This window comes from Gracilinanus agilis, chromosome 2, assembly GCF_016433145.1.
Source record: "Gracilinanus agilis isolate LMUSP501 chromosome 2, AgileGrace, whole genome shotgun sequence".
In the NCBI taxonomy this organism is placed as follows: Eukaryota; Metazoa; Chordata; class Mammalia; order Didelphimorphia; family Didelphidae; genus Gracilinanus; species Gracilinanus agilis.
Window position 1 is genome coordinate 462242740 of NC_058131.1, and position 23847 is coordinate 462266586.

The 23847-nt window shown below is 36.2% G+C and overlaps 1 protein-coding gene across 1 annotated transcript; it reads right to left on the reverse strand.

The window, feature by feature from the left end:
* Positions 1-143: 143 nt before the first annotated feature.
* CHURC1 (churchill domain containing 1) lies at positions 144-23000 on the reverse strand. Its single transcript, XM_044664847.1, has 4 exons — positions 22941-23000; positions 5171-5306; positions 3012-3082; positions 144-576 (listed from the first exon to the last, which is right to left on the reverse strand). The coding sequence occupies exons 1-4, from the start codon at positions 22977-22979 to the stop codon at positions 484-486; spliced, it is 339 nt and encodes a 112-aa protein (XP_044520782.1). The 5' UTR covers positions 22980-23000; the 3' UTR covers positions 144-483.
* Positions 23001-23847: the final 847 nt, after the last annotated feature.

Below are 23847 nucleotides of genomic sequence, written 5' to 3' on the forward strand. Positions count from 1 at the left end.
TTTATAATTTCACAATAATTTTCATAATCCTGTAACATTGGTAGAACAAGAGATATAATTTGTTTTACAGATAAAAAAACTTGGATCCAGAGAAATGACTCAAGTTCCCAAAGAACAAATGTATAGGCCTAGAACACATCTTCTGATTTGTAGACCAGCATTTATTTTGCTTAACAAGGAGAGACACTTAATTCCTCCTCTAAAGATATACTTGTTGGGGCAATTTAAGTTGTTCCATTCCTCCCTGAGACATGCAGCTGCTAGTACCATTCTGATTCTAGTGATGTCAACAGAAGGCTGTGCTAGGAGGCTCAACTCTAGGGAAAGACAACTCCTTAGAATATTTTTTTTTTCCTTTAAGCATAATCAATTCCAAACTTTGAAAAGCAAGCAAACCATCTGAACTGAAAACAGAATGTGATGTGATACTATCACTCTAAGCCAACACAGTGACGTAGTCACAGTAAAACGGTGGCAGGATGTTCAGAACAATGGAGCCATTTGACGGGGGTCGTCAGGGAGGACACTGATAGAATCTTCTGCTTTGCCACATAACAGACACAGCATGGTGTATTCCTAGAACAAGACAAAGTGCATATTTACCCTTGGGAAACCCAGAGACTCGCTTTATGGCTTTGATTCTGTTTTGTAAAAGCTTTACCCACAAACTGGCATAAATGTGCTTTCTGTATGTTTCCTCCAAAAACATCAGCACTGCCTTAGTTTTATGCTATACCTTATATCTCCTGAGGCCTTCATATAAAGAAAACAAACAGTCTGAGGCTCCACTCATCACTGCAAAGTATAAGCCTTTATCTTGGACTCAATAAATTATATATGTTATCAAATTTGGGATGAGTGGTGGGAGTTTGAGTGGAGAATTTTAATTCAGATGTAAGTTCAGGTTACTAGGATAAACTCCTATTCTTACCTTTGACAATCCTTTCAGTTTTTCAATTCAATTTATAAAGAATGATCATTTACTATAGACAAAGAACATGGTGCTAAGAAAGCTATGAAGATGAATAAGAATTCTTGATTTCATGAAATTTGAGGTATAGTAAGAGAAATAAAACATATACATAAAACTAGAATACAAAATAGAAATGATAGAATATGACAAATGTTTAAGAAGAGATGTAAAGCAAAGTCAAGCTAAGAAGAATTTATTAAGTACTTGCTATATGTCAAGCACTGTGGTAAGTGCTGGGGATATAAGGAAAAGCAAAAACAGCCCCTGCCTAGAAGGAGCTCACAGTCTAATAAGGGAAATGAATTTAAACAATTATGCACAGAAGTAAGCTATGTATAGGAAAGACTGAGCATAATCTTCGAAGGAAGGCACTAGCATTAAAGAGGGGATAGGAAAGACTTTTTGCAGAAGGCAGACTTTTAATTGAGACTTGAAAGAAGTCAGGAAAGCCAGGAAGCAGATGCTTGTTGACTAACATGAGGTAAGAGGAAGGAAAATACTTTTTGAGTGAGAGGGCAGAGAACAAAAAACACTTTATAGAGGATGTAATATTTTAGCTGAATCTTAAAGGATTTCTTAAATGAATCTTAAAGGGATTTCAAAAGGCTGAGATAGGAACAGTTAAGGCATTCTATATGTTACAAAGAACAGGATAAACAAGGCCATGAAGGCAAAAAACATGACACATATATGCAAAACAATGAGTAATCTAGTTTGGCTAATGCATGTAGAAGAAAAGGTGGAAAGGGAGATTGGATTGTGAAGGGCCTTTAATTCAAAGCTTTCTTTAGGAAGGATCCATTGTAGGGTTTTGAGCACAAGATGGACAGTATAACCGTGTGTATGTGTGTGTGTGTGTGTGTGTGTGTGTATGTGTGTGTGTGTATGTTTCTAAGGTAAGAGATGAAACAGGGCTTGCCTCTCATTTTTTTTTTTAAACCCTTAGCTTCCATCTTGGAGTCAATACTGTGTATTGGCTCCAAGGCAGAAGAGTGGGAAGGGCAAGGCAATGGGGGTCAAGTAACTTGCCCAGGGTCACACAGCTGGAAAGTGTCTGAGGCCAGATTTGAACTTAGGACCTCCTGTCTCTAGGCCTGGCTCTCAATCCAATGAGCTACCCTGCTGCCCCCACATAATATTCTTCTTATGTAGCACAAAGATAGCATTCTTGGCTCATGAGCAGTAGCGCATACCCTTTACTTGTTTTTCCAGTGGGAATGGCTTTATATAGATCCATCCACATCCAAGGTTCCCCTATCAACTTATTAAGATGCGGGTAGGAAGAGTCTTTTTTAAAAAAAAGTTTATAACAGGAGGTAGTTAAGTGGCAAAGTGGATAGAGCACCAGGCCTGGAGTCAGAAGGACCTGGGGTCTCTGACACTTCCTAGCAGAGTGATCTTGCAAATTACTTAACATAGATTGCCCTTCTGTCTTAGAGTTGTTACTAAGACAAAAGGGTTAAAAAAAAAGTTTCTATGAGAATTGGAAATCTGATGAAGCCTATGTACTCTTTCTGAGAATAATATTGTTAAGCTGAAGAGTATCCAGAGAAGGGTGACCAGGACATTGGGAAGAATAAAAATGAAGTTTTAAAAGGATAAGCTGAAGAGACAGACTTCACTGTGGAGAAGATTCAAGGAAGACATCATAGTTATTTTCAAGCAACTGAAGAGATACTATATTGGAAAGAGACTGGACGGTTTTGCCTGGCCCTAGAAGTCAGAAACAGAATAATTGGTGGGAACTGTGGAGAATTATTTTAAATGATTAAAAATCAGAGCTATCCAGAAGTATAATGGGCTGCCTCAGAAGGTAATGAATCTTTAATAGTTTAGGTCTTCAAGTGAAGGCTATACAATCACTTTTGGGGATTTTAATAGTAGAGATTTCCACTCAGGAATGAGTGGGACTATGTGTTTTCTGAGGTCCTCTCCAATTCTGTAATTTTATGAATCTGTTCTTGATTTGTAAGTATCATACCTAGACTTTTGTAGAATACTAAAAACTTTTTTCCCCTCAAAGTCTTATGATATTTACCTGATATTCATCCATGACACTGAAAGTATACTCATGTCTGGCCACTATGTGATGACAATTCTTACATATATCTGCAAGACAAATGGGAAGATGGCATTTTATTTGTCTTAGAATAATAACAGTTTTCTCTTTTACTTTAAGAACCTTAAGGCTCTATTTTATAAAACACAAAAGGAAATTTGTTATATCTACCTTTGTTAAAAAACCAAAATATATACCATTGTATCATATTACAATTAAAGAACTGAAATTGTGGCCTAAAAGTATATACAATTCCTACTCAAAGCCATAAGGCAGTCAAGTGACACACAATTTAAGGGCTACTTTCAAACTCACAGTACTAGAACCAATATACAAAAGATATTTTATTTTCAAAAATGAGATGGTAACTATACCTCTATAATAAACTACAAAACAGAATAGATTGAGTAAATGTTATTTACTTTAGACCAGTGATTCCCAAAGTGGGCGCCACCGCCCCCTAGTAGGTGTTGCAGCGATGGGGGGGGGGGCACAGTGATGGCCACAGGTGCATTTATCTTTCTTATTAATTGCTATTAAAATTAAAAAAAAATAATTTCCAGGGAGCTAAGTAATATTTTTTCTGGAAAGGGGGTGGTAGGCCAAAAAAGTTTGGGAACCACTGCTTTAGACCTTTAAAGTGAATTTAATGGTTAAAAAAAGTTAAAAGTATATACAAAAGAAAGGAGAACTTTAAAAAAATTATACTACTTTGCCAATTGCCTACGTCTATTCTAAAAGGTTGCTATCCATTCCTCCCCCATTCCCAAATCCTTTATTTAGAGTAATGCTTCCCTTATTCCAATTATCTGTTCCCCTGAAAATCTAGGAAAACTAAAAACTTGGAAATAAGCCTCTCCAAAAGGCCTTTCAATAGGCAGAGTTGTCACAAATCCATGCAATAAATTCACACTTGTCTCAGATGAGAGGCACTATCATCCTCATCTGAAGGCTATTTTTACAAATAGTTATAATAAACTAGGTTATTTGGATTTCTTTAAAATTTTGTTTCTCCAAATACAAAATATTTGTGAGAAACACGACCAGAAGGGAATGATGAGATCCTACTAGAAGCAGGCCCACTGACAGGTTAGGGAGAAGTGAGGAAGGTAACAGGAAAAATTAAGGACTCAGAACAAGAAATCAAAAAGCATAGCAATCTGGGGCCATTTAATTATAAGGGCCATCAGTTCTATAATATAGCACCATAACTAGCTAAAGAGCACCTGAGGCCAGATATGCCCCTCTATTCTAAAGACATAGTGTGCTTGGAACAGTAAATGTATATTTAAATATTTTCTGCCTTCTCAACTTTGACCCTGGAGACAAATGCCTCATCTGCTTCATCCCTGCAAAGGCTTCAATCATCCAGAAAATCCCTGCATGAAGAATCAATCAAATAAGTATTTATTAAAGTACCTACTAAATCCCAGGTGCTGTGCTACATGCTGGAGATATAAACATAAAAAAAAAATGAAACAATTCTTATTCTGCAGAGGTTTCTAATCTATTGAATAATAATAGTAGCTCACACCTATAGTTTTTTTTATAGTTCTCAAAGTGCTTTCTTTACAACAACTCTGGAGGTGCACACCTATTTTAGAGATGAGAAACTGAGATCCATGGAAGTTAAATGAGTTGCATATGGTCACAGTCAGAACTCAAATAAAATTCTTCTGTCCTGTGTTCTTTCCACTTTATCTCCTATTGCCTTTCCCTAACAATTTTTTTAAAAATGAGGCTTTAGCTATTTTCCTCTTAAAGCTTAACAAAGTACTTCATATAATACAAACACTTAAATCTAGTTATATTTGCATGCAAATTATAATAGATTAGCTTAACAAAATAAATAATTAAATAAATGAATAAATGATTTTAATTAAATAAATAATATTTAATTAAATAAGTGATTGTAATAGATTAGCTTAATTAAATAAAAATCTATTAATAATCACTGATTAAGAAATTAAAGCCTAGGTTGAAATCTGGCTTCAGACACTTCCCAGCTGTGTGACCCTGGGCAAGTCACTTAACCCCCAATGCCTAGCTCTTACCACTCTTCTGCCTTGGAGCCAATACACAGTATTGAATGCAAAACGGAAGGTAAGGGTTAAAAAAACAAATTAAAGCCTGCTTACGATCGTAGGTAACTATTTCTTCTCCATCTTCCTCTTTCATGGACTTGTTTGCAATCAGCATAAAATCTCGTTTATTGCACATTGCACAGCCTACATAGTTCAGCAAGAAAGATCCATTTTCAAGGCAGGTATTACCCTAAAATATTAGAAATTAAAACAAAAATAAACTCTATTGTATCTGCAGCATTACAATATTTAAATATCACAATATTTAAAATAAGAGTGAGACATTTTTATTTCAAAATTCTGGTGAAAAAGTTTCCAACAGCTTTTGGGATAAGGCTTTTAGATAAAATCATCACCCTAAATTTGCTCATTTGAAGACTGTACCAAACAACATTCCAAAAAGTGCAAGAACCCTCCATATCAAAGTGGAGATCAGAGACTTAGCTTTCTAAATATCTAAAGGCTGCAGTTCTGCATGTGTGAGGAACCCAATTGTACCTTGTCACTTCAAATATAATTATCTTTAATAGTAATTACCTTTAAAAATATCACTAAATCTTTCTGAGCCTCAATTTCCTAATTTGATAAAATGAGAAGGCTGGCCTATGATGCAATCTCTTATGGTCCTTTCCAGCCCTGAATGCTTGATCCTATATAAGCAATATGCTAAAAAAAGTCATGAAAAATTGAACATGTAGTTAATACTTAGCACTATTAACTGAGCTACAATTAGAAGTAGCCAGGGCATTTATGTGGTGCTTTAAGGTTTGCAGTGTTTTACACACATTGTTCCATGTGATCCTCACAACTATGTGAGCTTAAATGCAATTTTTATTCCCTTTTTAGAATCTTTCTTCTTTATACTCCATTTCTTCCTTCAAGAGGCCACTGAAATGCCACATTCTACACAAAGCCCTTGCTGATTTTTCTAACTGCTAGTACTTTGATTTTATTTTGTCTTTATTCTTTATATGCATATATACATTTTCTCCCTCAATAGAAGCCTTAAGAACAGGGACTGTGGTGTTTGGTTGTTTTTTTTGTTTGTTTGTTTTTTTGTCTAGTACATTTTCTGATACATAGAAGGTGATTGATAAATGCTCACTGAATGATTTTAGAGATGAGGAAACTGAGGCTGATAGAGGCACAGTGATTTATCTAGGATTACAAAGTCTGACCTAGATCTAATATAGTATTCAAAGTCTAGACTCCCTGACTCTCAAATGCGAGAGTTTATACACTCTGCCAAGCTGCCTACTTGCTGTTCTCTTAGTTCTTAATAACACAACTTGGAAAAATATGATTCTTGAACCAAAAAAAAGTTCCCAGTTATAGGTGATGATTTGTAGGGAAGAGAAAGCAGGAGATCTATAATCCATGAGATAGGACACAAATAGAAGAAATTTCGCTTACTCTCCTTAACACTATTTTCGGTAATCCTGCATAAAAATAATTTAGGCATTTGGCTCAAGGGAAGTTTTCCCTAAAGGCCTTTTAATAATTAAAAGTTTATACTTTTCATCATTTCCTAGATAACAACCTCAAGAAACTTTAATCATGTCAACAGCCCTGTGAATTATGTTATATAAAATTGTATTTTATAAAAAGGGGCTCACATTCAATCACAGGCCTATTGAGTTATTGCTTTGGAGCAAAGGACACACTTTCAGTTGGTAATAACGCATGTACTTTAAGTTTGATTCAAATTTCATATCATAATAAAACAGGGAAGGAAAAACTAGATAGAAAATGCCCACTGGTGAATCTACGAAAGAACGAATGGGAATGGGATAGTGAGCAGTTACCTCTCTAGGTTTGGGAAGCAACATGGTGTAATGGAAAGAACACTTAACTCCTAAGTGGAACTGGGTTCTAATCCCAGCTTTGCCATTAGCTGTATAATGTCAGGCCAATCAAATCCTCTTCTGGGCTTGTTTCCACAATTATAAAATTAGGATTGGTAGAGCAAATAATATCTAAGGTCCCTTCTACTTCTGAGTCTCTAAAAATAACCAAAACTATATACAGATTGATAACTATAAGAATACTATCTTACATTTGTAAGAACTAAAGATTCAACTTTCATGACTCCTCCAGTTCATTATTCCTTTGAGCACAATAGTATTCCATCACCAACAGATACCACAATTTGTTCAGCCATTTCCCAATCAAAGGGCATCCTCTCATTTTCCAAATTTTTGCCACCACAAAGAGTGCAGCTATAAATATTTTTGTACATGTCTTTTTCCTTATTATCCCAGAAGTGGATCAAAGGGCAGACAGGATGACAAGAACTTATAAAGAAAATCTGTTAAGGAATGGGAGGGCTGTGTTCCACATAAGTGGAACCAATAAAATCATAAATCTTTTGAAGTATATTTATACAGTGGTTTCATGTATATTATTTTATTTGAATCTCAAAACAGCCCTGGGAAGGAGGTAAGAATAATTATCTTGATTTAACAGATAAAGTTATATAACATGGCCATGTGATTTTAAGTGAGCATACCAGTCCTCCAACCAAGGTCTTCTTATTCCCAGTTCAATACTATTTCCAACACATGGTTCTTCTCACAGTGCAGTGCAGTGACAAAGGTGTCTGTGATCTTATCACAACATGTGATCTGTTTATAAAATGTAAACTGGAATAGCTGAATAAGAGATATACAATATAACTTTTGTGTTATGAAGAAATGAGTGTTTAGAATAGCTGAATATAAATACACCATACAGATTCCACATCATTGAAAGCAGTGAAGATAAGCTACAAGGGACCTTTGTTGATGAGTCTTCCATATGAGGAATAGTTGCAATCACTGAACTTCTGAAAATGTGGATTTAAGCATGCAATATTACAGTTTATTTGTAATGGGAGGAAAAAAGAATACATTCCACAATCCCAGAATAATATATAGCCTACTACAACAGCTTAAAATATTACCACAAACAAGTAAATATGGTTTAAAAATAAATTTCAACATGTTAATAAGTACCCAGGGGAAATATAGTTCAGTTATGACTGAGCATTTGAAAAAATACATATAGGTATTTGTTCTGAGGAATGTCTGCCCCTCACTCTTGAACCAGAAAAAATGTTGTGCTAAGAATTGATCCCAATTCACAATACATTAGGGCAGCTAGAAGACTCAGTGGATAAAAAGCCAGGCCTGGAGACAGGACATCTTGTGTTCAAATCTGGCCCTACACACTTTCTAATTGTGTAACCCTGGGCAAGTCACTTAATCCCAATTGCTTACTGATTTTTTGCCTTGTAATCAACACTTAGTATCGATTCGAAGACAAGAAGGCAAAGGTTTAAAAAAAATTCACAATATATTACAGCAAAGTTAATTTCAGGAATTTGAGGGTAATTCTGAAAGGATTTGTACTGAATTTACTTGGTTGAGCAAATGTTTCTGCATATGCAATGCAAATTACAACACTGTAAACAAGAATGATGTGAATGTTTAAAATATTTAAGAAAATAAACTTTTAAAAAGTATACAAAGATCCTATATTGTGCTTATTGTTTATTGACTGCCAAAAAGTAGTTGAATAAAATGTCACCTTACAAATTCTCTCTTCTATATATTATAATCACTCAGTAATCCTTTGAAGAATAGAAATAATTCTGTTCGGTAATCCTTTGATAATAAACTTGAAGCAAAACATTTGAGCATTAAAATATTGAATCATTTAGGTATTTAGCCTATGGTTTGAATGAGGAAGCACTGTTTGCCTAATGTGATTTACTGTATATGAAGAATATGAAAATAATAAAACTATTTATTTAAAATATTTTTTTACCTGTAAAGTCACTTTTCATTAACTAAGGCTATTTAGTTAAAATTAATGAGATTTTGGGGAATGATATTTTACCTTGATTGTAAAATCCTTGGGTTGTAAAAGGAGAATGCTCCCAATGGCTCTTTGTCAAAGTACTTATCAATCTTTTTTAATATGTGAAGACATACCCAAAGGGAGTTAGACTCTCAATGAAATGTATATCTTTGGGCCCTTGTGCACACTGATGAGACAATCCTAAAATGTATGGATTTTATATATGGAATGATTAATTGAGGAGACCAACATGCTAATCTCCCAAAGAATCAGAGTGGGGGATTGTGTAAATTTAATATAAATTGTACTCCTCTTTGATTTTAGAAAGGACAATTTTGAAAATCCATTTCAGTCCCAGTTCTACACTATGGGAAACCTCATGGCTCCCTGGAGCCCAGAGGATGCTTGCCTCTTGTCCCAGGTGACCAGCCTCTGACCTGGACTGAGGCCAAGTTTGTCCAACCAGGGAGACCCCAGAAGGAGTGGTGCCACTGGGGTTATAAGTTAGGGATGGGAGAGGAAGCAGCAAGTCTCTTGGTCTGAGAACTTGCCTGGTAGGGCAGATCATGTTTGGATTTTGCTAGGAAGCATTACACTGGTCATTTGATTTATCCTGATGTGGTCTTTCTTAGCTAACTAACAGAGACAGGAGGTGAGCAGCAAACTCAAATTATCTATGCCTGGCCATGTAATAATGTGTCTTTCTTTCTCTCCAACTTTCACTACCTAATAAATATAAATTTATATAGCCTCCAGGGAATTTTATTCTTAACACACTAAATGGTTCAGATCAAATATTGGGCATGATTGACATGCTGGTTTCAATTCTGGGTTATTTTGGAAAATATTTTATAATCTCAAATTATGTACCAACAACAGTTTGAGAAAATAGCACAATTAGATTCAGTTCTTTTTTGAGCTAGTTCACAAGTAATTTCTGGAGGAAGAAAGGTTTGTTTTTGAGTTCAATTTTTTAAGAATTGGGTTCAGTAAATTAATGCTGTCCATTTTCATGTTTGGTTCATAGTTCTGTTCAAGAACTCATTGTAAATACATCACCATCACCATCTGCACTGAACACAGGCCTATTTGTTGCTTATCTGTGAAATGCACCCACTACAATCCTCCAGACATCTGTACATATCCAAAAGAGAAACATCTAAATATTGTACATATTGGCAATCTGAACTAGCTACTACCTACACATTCCAAATTTAGAACTCACCATTAGACTAACCCATTATCTCCCCTAGCTAATATTTTTAGTCTCTCCCTATTGATTCCTTCCCCTCAGCTTTTACATCACAGCCAAGTCTTTTTTATCTTAATAGCATTTCCCTTGATAACTCCCCATTCCCATCATCAAGTCTTTCCTTTCTCCCCTCTTTCTTTCCTCTAAATATATGAGTAATTGCCTCTATTTTCTTAATATGCTGGCCTTCTTTAACCTCCTTCAATCTGGCTTCATTACTCTTCTCAAACTATGCTATTGAAAGTCTTGTACAACCATTTCTAGCTATGGAGATCTGATTCTTTGAAACTCACCATAGCCTCCAATCTTTCTACTTCTTGACTCTGACATTATGGGACAAGGCAACATACTCTTCTCACCAGACTAACTTCTATATAGAGATATTAGTGGCTATGTCTAACCTGAACCAGTGCTCTCTCTTTGCCAAGTATCTTTTCTCTGCTATTGTTAGGTAAGCATTTTTTATTTTTTGATTAAGTGTTAGAGTGCCTACAAGTGTCTTGTTTTGTTCCAGACCTTAGCTTAACACAGTTCCTGGCACATGGGTGTTTAATGTTTACTGATTGACTGATGAAATCCTGATCCTGAACCATCAGACCTCCTTGAGGCAATTCTAACACAGAACAGGTATCAATTTACTGTTAACCATAATTTGCTGTTCTTTCCAGTCTCAAAATTATTCTCCGTGGCAGAGAAAATTATCCCTGCTTTTATGGAACACAATCTAGTAGGGAGCTATGATACATACATAAATAACTAGAGCACAAAATAATACATGGTAAGTGCACAAGAAAAGAATTCTAAATGCTTTGTGAGATCTGAAAGATTATTATCAACAGGGGTTTAAAATAATGCTTCATGGAGGAAGTAGTTAGCATTTGAGCAGAACATTAAAGTGTAGCTAGGATTTCAACAGGTAAGTGCTGACAGGAATTTTCTGAGTACAGACATGAGAAAAGTCACAAGTGAAGAAAGCCCAGGGTAGATACACAATAAGAGAATGTATATTTTTCTTTAACTCTTTCTTTCTGTCTTAATAACAATTCTAAGACAGTAGGGCAAGGGTTACGCAAATGTGGTTAAGTGACTTGCCCTGGGTCACACGGCTAGGAAGTGTCTGAGGCTAGATTTGAACCCAGGTCCTCCTGACTCCAGGCCTGATGCTCTATTCAACATGTCACCTGGCTACTCCAAAAGTCCTTTCCTTGGAGCATGAAGAAAGCACTTTATGAACCTCAATGCACTGATAAATTGTTAATAGTAATTAAGAGATGGAAAACATAAAGTTAGAAAAACAGTATCACAGCTAGGGGCAGCTAGGTAATTCACTGGATAGGATGCCAGGCGTGTAGGCAGAAGGTCCTAGGTTCAAATTTGGCCTCTGACATTTCTTAGCTGTGTGACCCTGGGCAAGTCATTTAATTTCCATTGCCTAGCCCTTACTGCTCTTCTGCCTTGGAACCAATATTGGTACACTACCTACATCCAAAGAAAGACTTGTGGGAGTAGAAACACAGAAGAAAAAAACATTTCCTTGATCACATGGTTCGATGGGGATATGATTGGGGATGTTGACTCTAAATGATCACTCAATTGCAAATATTAATAATATGGAAATAGATCTAAGAAAAAAGTATAAGGCTGAAAAAATCCATTAAAGAAGTCAGTAATGAAGATGGAGGAATAACTAGGGCAGCAGCTCGCCATTTCACCAAGAAAATCCTCTCTGACCGAGAGTAAAATATTGCCACAAAATGAATACAGGAATGAAAGAACCAACAGAGACAGAGGGAAATGACCTTCAAAAAAAAAAAAAAAAAAAGAAAGAAAGAAAAAAGAAAAGCCCAAAAGGTAGGCAGGGATCATCTGAGAAACTGAGGTGAGAGAAAAGTAGAGCTGGCAGGAGGCATAGCAGTAAGTGAAGAACAAGCCAAGAGCAAACCACATACTCTCACACATCTGCTCTCACGGGTTCCGGAACTTAAGCCCAAGCTAAATTAGACCCTGAGAGTCTGCTGGGCAATTAGTAGTCCAAGCCAACTAACACCCCTTGAAATTACAAACCTGTGGAGAAGTACAGAATCATAGCCCAAGACAATCTGGGATGAAGGGGGCCAGAGTGAAGCCAGGAGTCCCAGTCTGGGCTTGGGGTGAGGACATAGTTCTCAGGTGAAGCCTCTCTGGGATCTTTTTGCCAAAAAGTAGGGGTGGAGCTCCAGGACAGGGTAATCAAGAGAGTACCTGATTGAATCAAGAACACCTAGAGACCCCCCAAAAAAAAAACAAAAAAAAAAACCAACAACACACACACAACTGTGAGCCTAAGCCTGGGGCTAGAATCTGGTCAGCAACTGACCTGATCAAGTTCAAACTGAGATCAAAAGCTTCACCAAAACCTGAGGAAAGTCTTCAAGGTATCAGCATCTCAAGGGTCAACTGAATCAGCAGGGAGAGGGAACTCTCAGAGCTCTCAGCCCTCAGACCAGGGGTTGGCAACATATGGCTCTCAAGCCATATCTGGCTCCACCTCCCAACCTGCCAGTCCGGGCAGAGCCCCAGGATGTGCCCAAGGGGGGGCCTTCAGCCCCCGCCCCATATTCCAGTGCCTTCCGCATGCATTTATGGCTCTCACGGACAAAAAGGTTGCTGACCCCCTGCCTCAGACCATCCGGTAAACCAGTAACAACCTAGAAAATAAGCTGAAAATAACATCAAATAGGGACTGAAGTTTAAGAGGGTATCCCAACTCCCTAGAAAACAGAGCCTACCTATAATTAGATAGGAAAAATGAGCAAACAATAAAAAAGTACCTAACTCTAAAGACTTTTTTATGGAGACAAAAAAAAAAAAAAAAGCAAAGTGCAGACACAGAAGGGGGCAGCAAAAGCAAAGGAAACACACCCAGAGTCCAAAAGAAAAATATGAATTGGACACAGATTCTGGAAGAGCTCATAAAAGGTATTAGAGGTAGAGGTAAAGTGGGGAAGAGAAATAAAAGTGATGCAAAAAGAAAGGAACGTGATGCAAGAAGAAAGGAAAGTGGCACAAGGAGAAATGAAAATGATGCACAAAGAAATGGGCCAATTAAAAACGGAGAACCAAAAACTGACAGGAAAACCAGGCCTTAATAATTAGAATTGACCAACTAATGGTTTCATAAGAAATCAAGAAACAATAAAGCAGAATTAAAGGAATGAAAAAACAAAGGAAAATGTCAAATATCTTATTGAAAAAAACAAATGACCTAGAAAACAGGTCTAGAAGAGACAATCTGAGAATTACTGGATTACCGGAAAGTCATGATGAAAAAAAAAAAAAAAAAAAAACCTTGGCTATCATATTACAAGAAATTATTAGAGAAAACTGCCCAGAGATCCTTGAACAAGAAAATAAAATTGAAATCAAAAGAATTCACAGATTTCCTCGAGAAAGAAATCCTCAATTGACAACTTCCAGGAATGTAATAGCCAAATTCAAGAGCCACCAAGCCAAGAAAAAAATACTTAGGCAGCCAGAAAGAAACCATTCAAATACCATGGAGCCACAATCATGATCACTCAGGACCTAGCAACTTCTACATTAAAGGATCGGAAGGCATGGTATAAGATATTGGGAAAGGCAAAAGATTTGGGTTTACAACCCAGAATCACCTGCCAGCAAAACTGAGTATACTCTTTCAAGGGAAAAAATGGTCATTCAATAAGATAGAAGATTTCCAAGTATTCCTGAGGAAAAAGCCAGACCTAAACAAAAAAATTTGAAGGCCAAATATGAGACACAAGAGAAGCCCAGAAAGGTTAATGAGAAAGAGAAAATTTAAGGGACTCATTAAGGTAAAAATGTTCATATGTCTACATGGAAAGAGGATTTCCATAATTCTCAAAAATTACTCTCAGTAGTAGAGAAGATAGAAGGAATTTACTCAGAAAGAGGGTGGAAAAATAACCTGATTATGATAACATGATGTATATGATGATATGATATAATTGTAAATGTGATGCTATGGAATAATATGTATGTATGATATGATATGTATGCAAAGGAATGACATGTAAAAATCAATCAAGGGCTGAAAGAGAGAGTTCCATTGAGAGAAAAAGGAAGGGAGACAGAATGGGTCTATCTTACCCTACAGAGAAGTAGAAGGGGAATGAGACAAAGGAAGCAGGGGGTAATTGAAGGGAGGGGGAACTGGGAGGATGACAAAAAGCAAAATACTAGTGAGGAGAACTAGAGTGAAAGGGAATAGAGCAGGATCCAAAGGGGATAATACAATGGAGGGCAATACACCAGAATCATAATGCTTAATGTGGATGGGATGAACTCATACATTAAATAGAAGTGGATAGCAGAGTGGATTAAAAACCAGAAGCCTACTATATATTGTTTACAAGAAACACATCTGTGGCAGGGGGACACACAGAGATTCAAGGTAAAAGGCTGGAGCAGAATATATTATGCATTTTCTAAAGTAAAAAAAAAGCAGTAGCAGTAATCATGATACCAGAGAAAGCCAAAGTAGAAATTGATCTGATTAAAAGAGATAAGGAAGGAAATGACATTTTGCTAAAAGGTATTATAAACAATGAAGTAATATCAGTACTAAGTGCATCAAATGGTATATAACATCTAGATTTCTAAAGGAAAAATTGAAGGAGTTCAAGGAGGAAACAGATAGCAAGACCATACTAGTGAGGGATCTTAACCTTTCCCTTTCAGAACTAGATAAATTGAACCAAAAAATAAACAAGAAAGAATTAAGGGAAGTAAATGAAATGCTAGAAAAATCAGAGTTCATAGATACCTGGAGAAACTGAACAGGGATAAAAAGGAATATACTTTCTCAGCAGTACATATACAAAGACCAACCATGTACTAGGGCATAGAAATGTTGCAAACAAATGCAGAAAAGCAGAAACAATAAATGCCACTTTTTCAGATCATAATGTGTTAAAATGATAATTAACAAGGGTCCATGGGAAAAAAATTTAAAGTTATTTGGAAACTAAACAATCTAATCCTTCAAAACAGATGAGTCAAAGAAGAAATCATAGAAACAATTACAGAATTCATTAAAGAGAATGACAATGAGGAGACATCATATCAAAACCTATGAGCTACAGCAAAAGCAGTACTCAGGAAAATTTATATCACTGAGTGTTTAACCAACAAAATAGAAGAGGGCAGAGATCAATGAATTGAGCTTTCAACTTAAAAATTAGAAAAAGAACAAATTTAAATAAAAACTAAATTGGAAAGCCTAAAAATGAAAGGAGAAATTAATCAAATTAAAAGTAAAAGAACTACTGAACTAAAATAAGACTAGAAGCTGGTGCTTTGAAAAAACAAATAAAATTATAAAATACTAGTCAATCTAATAAAAAAAGAAAGAAGAAAACCAAATTAACAGTATCAAAGATGAAAGGGGCAATCTCACATCTAATGAAGAGGAAACTAAGGCAATTATTAAGAACTACTTTGCTCAATTATGTGGCAATAAATACTACAATCTAGGTGAAATGGGTGAATATTTACAAAAACATAAATTGCCCAGATTAACAAAAGAGGAAATAAAATTCTTAAACAATCCCATCTCAGAAAAAAAATTGAACAAGCCATCAAGGAACTTCCTAAGAAAAAATCCTCAGGGCCAGATGGATTCACACTTGAATTCTATCAAACATTTACAGAACAACTAATCCCAATACTACACAAATTATTTGACAAAATAAACTAAGAAGGAATTTTGCTAAATTCCTTTTATGACACAAATATGGTACTGATTCCAAAGCCAGGAAGACCAAAAACTGAGAAAGAAAACTAGAGACCACTCTCCTTAATGAATATAGATGCAAAAATCTTAAATAGAATACTAGCAAAAAGACTCCAGCAAATTATCACGAATATCACAAGATATTCACTATGATCAAGTGGGATTTATACCAGGAATGCAAAGATGGTTTAATATTAGGAAAACCATCCACATAATTGACCATATCAATAATCATACCAACAGAAATCACATGATTATCTCAATAGATGCTGAAAAAGCCTTTGACAAAATATAACACCCATTCCTATTGAAAACACAAGAAGGGTCATTCCTCTAAATAATAAACAGTACATATTTAAAACCATCAGCAAGTATCATCTGCAATGGGGACAAGTTAGAAGCCTTCCCAATAAGATCAGGAGTAAAGCAAGGATGCCCATTATCAACTCTTTTATTCAATATTGTACTAGAAATGCTAGCAGTAGCAATTAGAGAAGAAAAAGAAATTGAAGGGATTAAAGTAGGCAGTGAGGAGACTAAACTATCTTTCTTTGCAGAAGATATGATGGTATACTTAAAGAACCCCAGAAAGTCAACTAAAAGGCTAGTGGAAATAATTAACAACTTTAATAAAGTTGCAGGGTACAAAATAAACCCACACAAATCATCAGCATTTCTATATATTTTCTACAAAACTCAGCAGCATGAGTTAAAAAGAGAAATTCTATTTCCATTTAAAATCACTCTAGACAATATAAAATATTTAGGACTCTTTCTGTCAAAACAAACACAGGAATTATATGAACACAACTACAAAACACTTTTCACACAATTAAACTAGATCTAAACAATTGGAAAAACATTAACTGCTCCTGGGTAGGACAAGCTAGTATAATATAAATGGCAATCTTACCCAAATTAATCTACTTATTTAGTGCCATACCTATTAAACTACCAAAAAGAGTTTTTATAGAATTAGAAAAAGTTATAACAAAGTTCATCTGGAAGAATAAAGGATCAAGAATATCAAGGGAAAGAATGAAAAAAAAAAATGTAAAGGATGGTGGCCTAGCAGTACCAGATCTTAAACTGTATTATAAAGCAGTGGTCATCAAAATAATATGGTACTGGCTAAGAGACAGAAGGGTGAATCAATGGAATAGAATAGGGGTAAATTACCTCAGTAAGCTAGTGTTCAATAAATCCCCAAACCCCAGCTTTTGGAACAAGAACAAAATTTAACAAAACTGCTGGAAAAATTGAAAAACAGTATGGGGAAAATTAGGTTTAGATCAACATCTTACACCCTATACCAAGATAAATTCAAAGTGGGTAAATGACTTAAACATAAGAGTGAAATCATAAATAAATTAGGTGAACATAGATTAGCATACCTGTCAGATCTGTTGGAAAAGAAGGAATTTAAGATCAAGCAAGAGATAGAGAACATTGCAAAATGTAAAATGAATGACTTTGATTATATCAAATTTAAAAGGTTTTGTACAAACAAGGTCAATGCAACCAAAATTAGAAGGAAAACAACAAACTGGGAAAACATTTTTATAACAAAACACTCTGATGAAGGTTTAATTTCCCAAACATATAAGGAACTAAGTCAAATCTACAAAAAAATCAAGCCATTCCCCCCAATCAACAAATGGTCAAGGGACAAGAATAGGCAGTTTTCACAGGATGAAATCAAAACTATCAATAAGCACATGAAAAAGTGTTCTAAATCTCTCCTGTTTAGAGAAATGCAAATTAAAACAACTCTCAGGTACTACCTCACACCTAGAAGACTGGCCAATATGACAGCAAAGGAAAGTGATAAATGTTGGAGGGGGTGCAGCAAAATGGTGACACTTATACACTGCTGGTGGAGTTGTGAATTGATTCAACCATTCTGGAGGGCAATTTGGAATATGCACAAAAGTCTTTAAATGAATGCTTACCCTTTGATCCAGCCACACCACTGCTGGGTTTATATCCCAAAGAGATAAGGAAAAAGACCTGTACAAAAATATTCATAGCCACGCTCTTTGTGATGGCAAAAAATTGGAAAATGGGGGGGTTGCCATTGAATAGGGAATGGCTGAATAAATTGTGGTATATGTTGGTGATGGGATATTATTGTGCTGAAAGGTATAAAGAAATGGAGGAATTCCATGTGAACTGGAACGACCTCCAGGAATTGATGCAGAGAAAAAGGAGCAGAACCAGGAGAACACTGTAAGAGAGACTGATACATTATGGCACAATCGACTGTAATGGACTTTTCTACCAGTAGCTATGCAATGACCCAGGACAATCCAGAGGAACTTATGAGAAAGAACATTATCCACATCCAGAGAAAGAACTGTGGAACCAGAAATTCATTAGAAAAATATATGATGAATCACATAGTGCGATAGGGATGTTTTGATGTTAAAGAACTGCTCTACTGCAAATATGAATAACATGGAAATGGGTTTTGAACAATGATACATATATAACCCAGTGGAACTGCTTGTTGGCTTTGGGAGGAGGGAGGAGAAAGCGGGGGTTGGGGAGATCATGAATCTTGTAACTATGGAAAAATATTCTAAATAAAATTTTTAAAAAGAGAGAGAGAAGTGGGTAGTAAGGAAGTTGAAGCATTTGGGCATGACTATCTTTTTCAAGAAGTTTCACACTGGAAAGGCATCTTTTTTTTTTTTTAAAAGAAGTCAGGGAAAATAATCCAGGAATACAGACAGATAAGAATGTGCCAGTGATTAAAGATGCAAAAGAGAAAAAGGATGACTGCTGATGCAAGGTTATGGAAGAGAGAGAAGGGAATGGGAGAATGGATGTAGGTAAAATTACTCTTAAGTATTGGGCAAATTTCTTTGTGATCAGATGGAAGGATGAAGAAAAAGAATGAATTAATTAATGAAGTATTGATTAAGTGCTCTGTGTAAAACACTGTCTTTAGGAATAAAAAGGAACTTGAAAGGAAGAAAATGTAGTTCATATTTACTATAAACCAGTGAGCTTGGCTTTAATTCCTGGCAAATTTCTAGGGCATATTATTAAAAGGATACTTAATCTCCAAAAAGGAAGCAATGAACACAAGGGCCAACATGGCTTTATTGATAGTAAGTCATACTAAACTTTTATTTCTTTTTTGACAGAGTGGTACATCAGGAAACTGCTATTGATAGCTTACTTAGATTTTAGCAAAGCATTTGATAAAGTCTTTCATATTATCTTGTGGAAAAGACATGAATTATAAGATAATATAATCATCTGGATATAGAACTGGTTGAACAGCTTAACACAAAGAGCAGATCAGCTTGGAAAAGTAGAGTGTCCTAGAGATCTATGCTTGGTCTTGTGCTGTTTTAAAATTGTTAGTGACTAAGATAATGTTATAACTGAAAGTTAACCTGATGAATGACAGAGCCAGAATTCAAAGATTTTGACAGAAAATGAATAGAATGAAATCTGTAAAAGAAAAAATGTAAAATTTATTTACACTAAGGTTCTAGAAACTAACTTTGTAAGGACAAGATGTGAGAAACAGGGACAGAAAGGAGCTTATCTGGAAAAAAAATCTGTAGGTTTAATGGACTTCAAGGTTACTCAATAATGTGATATGAAGCCAACAAAGCTGCTACTTTAAAAACATTTTCAGAATTAAGGAGACAACGGTCCCAATGTACTCTGCCCTAGTCAAATTAAATCTGGAAATGCATTCATTCTGGATGCCATATTTTAGGAAGGATATTGAGAAGCTAGAATGTTTCTAGAGAAAGGAAACCCTGCTTAATGAAGGGCCCTGAGTTCATGCCATATGAGGATTGTTTGAAGGAATTGGGAATGTTGAACCTGGAGAAGACAGGGGGAACATGATAACTGTTATGTATCTGAATTGTAAAGTAGAAGAACACATAAGTACAAGCAATGGGTTGCCTTCAGGATGAAATATAACTGGCTTTTTAGGATCTTCACCACCTGGCCCCAAATCAGCCTTTTTAACCCTAATATGCATTACTCCTTCTTGCACACTATGGCACATGCAAATTGTCCTTACTGTTGCTTACATACAGCACACCCCATATCTTATTTCTATGCCCCTGAACTAGCTGACTCTCATGTCTGGCATGAACTTATTAATATCTACACCTCTTAGAATCATTGGTTTCCTTTGAAATCCTACCTGAGTACCACCTGCTATGTGAAGTCTTTCCTGATCTTCCCAGTGCATTCCATCCTGCAAATTTGCTTTGTGTTTATTTTGCATATACTTATTTATATGTTTCTCTAATGGAAGGTAATCCTTGAGGGCAGAGACTTTCATTTTTTTCTTTGTGTCTCCAGAGTCTCCAGAGTTCCTAACACATACTAGATTCTTAATAAATTCCTGTTGGCTTTCTAAGTTGCAAAAAAACATATTTTGGATCAGTATAAGGAAAAATATTGAAAGTTAAAACTAACCAAAAGTAAAACGGGCTTCTAAAGGAGGAAGTAGGCTCTCCTTTAGTAGAGTTCTTCAAAGCAAAGGCTGGATGAATTTGTCAGATATGTTGGAGAGAGGATTCTTTTTCAGGTATGAGTTGGCCTAGATGGTGCATATTGAGGTCCTTTCCAAATCTGAAATTCCTTGTCCCATCTAAACTTTATATCTCCCCTAGAACCTAACAGTGCTCTGCACATACTATGTGTTTAATAGTTATCAAAATGAACGATTCAATTTAACAAGTATTTGTTAAATACTTACTGTGATTAACATACTTTGCTAGATATCAGTGATACAAAGTAGCTGGGAAGGGGTCAGAATCAGAAAAGGCTTTGAAAGATGAATCTTGAAAGCAATTAACAATCCCAAGGCTTAGGAGGAAGTGGGGCATTTTAAGCATGGGGGACAGCAGAAGTGAAGAATGGAATATATCATGTATAAGGCACAGCACACAGACCAGTTTGGCTAGGACAAAGAGTAGTTGAGAAAAAGTACCATGAAATGTCTTTGCCCATCTCCTTGATTTCTGTTCATGTTTTATAAGGCCAAAGAATAATTTATTTAAAGCTAGAAGGCTCCTTCTGGGGCAGCTAGGCAGTGTAATAGAGAGTGCTGGGTCTGGAGTCAGGAAGACCCAAGTTTAAATCTACCTTCAAATACTAGTCCTGTTACTCTGGCCAAGTCACTTAACATTGTTTACCTCAATTCCCTCATCTGTAAAATGAGATGGAAAAGGAAATGACAAATCATTCTAGTATCTCTGCCAAAAAAAACTTCAAATAGATTCATGAAGAGCCAGCACAATTGAAAAAAAAGACAAAACAATAAGATTTGTTGAGGTAATTCACTACATATTACAGATCAGGAAACTAAACAGTCAAGATATGAACCCATTTCCGATAGCTCCAAACTCAGCACATTTTCCACTATCATGTTGCCTCATGTCCTCCTTGTCCTAGAATACTTTCCCAACTATCTAAAAATATATAAGATCAAGCTTAAATGTCATCTTTTCCAAAAGATTATAAGAGGGGGGCCCACATAGCTCGAGCTTTCTGAACTCCTAAGGCATATATTAACTGTGGCTGTATAAGGCCATAGTACTATTTTCTGACATAATCATATACTGCCTTAGGCCAACAGTAAGTTGTTTTTAATATGTCTGTTCCCCAGGAGGGCAAACTCTCATTTTATAATATCAGAAACTGAAGCCTAGGGAAGTTTATATTCCTGTTGTATAAATTTCTCATTTGTAGTTTAGAAGGGATTTTCCTATACATTATTCCATCTTATTCTCATAATGAAACAGCTGGTAGGCAGACTACATATTATCCCATTGTATATATTTAAAAATTGAGACTGGCAGATTTGGCTAAATTCACATGTACTAAAAGTAGAGATGGGCCTGGAATACAGGTCTTGGGAATCCTTTTTTGATGTTCTTTGCACTAAGCATGCAGCTATCGGACTCTTGCCCAAGTCACTTAACACTGTTTACCTTGTTTAAATGGTAAGACATTTAAAGACATATAAGTGATGGACTTAAAATATTTTTCAATTCAAATAAAGTGCTTAAAATTTTTTTCCCACCACTATCTTTAAGAATTCATACTTCTAAAGTGCTTTAATGTTTATAAAGCATTTTCCTTTCAATTAACCAGCGAAGTAAACAATGAAAGTATTACTATCGTTAATATTACTAATTACTATGGCTATTTTCCCTCATAGAGGAAAAGGAAAGACATAAACATTTGTATACTGCCTACTATATGCCAGGCACATATGTCTCAATCTGGAATCCAGAGGTCTTATGGTCAAACATGCTATTCACATCTTGACAGATAGGTAATGAACTCTGAATGCAGATTTTAGACATGTTTTTTGGACCTGACCAATGAAGGGGATTTATTTGTTTGCCTATACATGTTTGTAACAGAGGTTTTATTTATTTTTTCTTTCTCAAAAAAGGTGGGGAGGTGAATTTTTGCTGATGAAAAGAGAAATTAAGGGGAGCGTGCTGAAAATCTGTTTTATTCCTTCAAATGAGCAAGGAGGAAAAAACTGTATGAATAAGTTGTCTGAACTGACTGGTTAGAAGGGGCAACTACACTACTAGTTTAATGGAAATGGGGATGTAAAGGGACAAGAGAAGCCCACAGGAACTTTATCCGATCCGTCAACCGACCCTGGGCGTCCTTACTCAGCTCCAGGAGCCGGACTGCGCCAGCTGGCCACCGCCTGGGTAAAGGGTCAGGGGACCAAAGATACCGACACCAGCTCGCCAAAGGCCTGGCCAGTAGGAAAAATTGCATCTGCCAGGAAGCAGAGGCATACACATTTTCCTTCCTCCCAGAGGCCGGAGCGAGTCTGTTTCTGCCCTCGTACCTCAAGAAGCCCTTCCTTCCCCATCTACCGAGCCGCAGGTATAGGGGTTCCAAGCCAGAAGGCGAGGGGAAGCTCCAAAAACCCTGTAGCTCACCCGGTTCGGGTATTCTTTCTCCACACAGTCCCCACACATCGCGATGTCAGCAGTGTCTTCAGTCACATCTACTTCCGGGACGTCGTAACCTCGCGAGATCTGAGCGAGGTCGGCCGTAGGCGCCTCTTAGTACTTGTTCCTCCGCGACCCGAAACAGGGAGAGGCGAAAATCCCGCCCCCTAGCGACCGTCTCTAGGGTAGAGCCTGAGAACAGAAAGTTATGAACTTGGGTCTCTGGGAAATGATGGGGGGCCAGGAAAGGGAAGACAGGCAGATGGACGGATGGATAGGCAGACAGATGGAAAAATAGATAAATGGAAGGATAAATGGATAGATTATAGATGACAGACTGATAATGGTTAGGTATTTGAATAGATCATAAGTAGATAAACGTTAGATATATAGAAAGGAGATAAATGCATGGATAATAGATGACAGATAGATGAAGCAGAGAAATTGAGCAAACGTTTAGTATGCATTTACTATGTGTCAGGCAGTGGGCTCAACACCAAAGATAAAAATATCAGAAAACTAGACAATCCCTTTTTTCAAAGAGCTCCTACCCTTAAAAAAAACTTATGTTCTAATCAAGGAAGATGACTCTTAGGGCAAGGCTACTAGTGAATTGGTAAAATTCAAAGTTCATGGAGTGAGTGGAGCTAGAAGTAAATGAAGTATGTCCTGGGCCCCTTATGAAATCTGATAGGGACTCTTCAATCAGGAGAGTAGGGCTTTAAGATAAAAGCATTTTTATGCAGCACTGAAAATGACTGACCTCCTGGCCTAGGCCTGATAAATCACTTTACCATACAAGACAAGGGCAAATAATTCCTTCTTACCTCAGTTTCTGCTATTTGTAAAGGGGAATAAAGATGATAATCCTATAAACATCATAATATAATAGATA

Excerpts from the sequence above, each read along its gene's own strand:
- CHURC1 (XM_044664847.1), bottom strand. The coding sequence starts at position 22,979 with ATGTGTGGGGACTGTGTGGAGAAAGAATACCCGAACCGG. Across the intron at positions 5,307-22,940 it reads AGAAAGAATACCCGAACCGG|GGTAATACCTGCCTTGAAAA; the intron begins GTGAGCTACAGG and ends CTAATATTTTAG. Across the intron at positions 3,083-5,170 it reads AGAAATAGTTACCTACGATC|ATATATGTAAGAATTGTCAT; the intron begins GTAAGCAGGCTT and ends TTTGTCTTGCAG.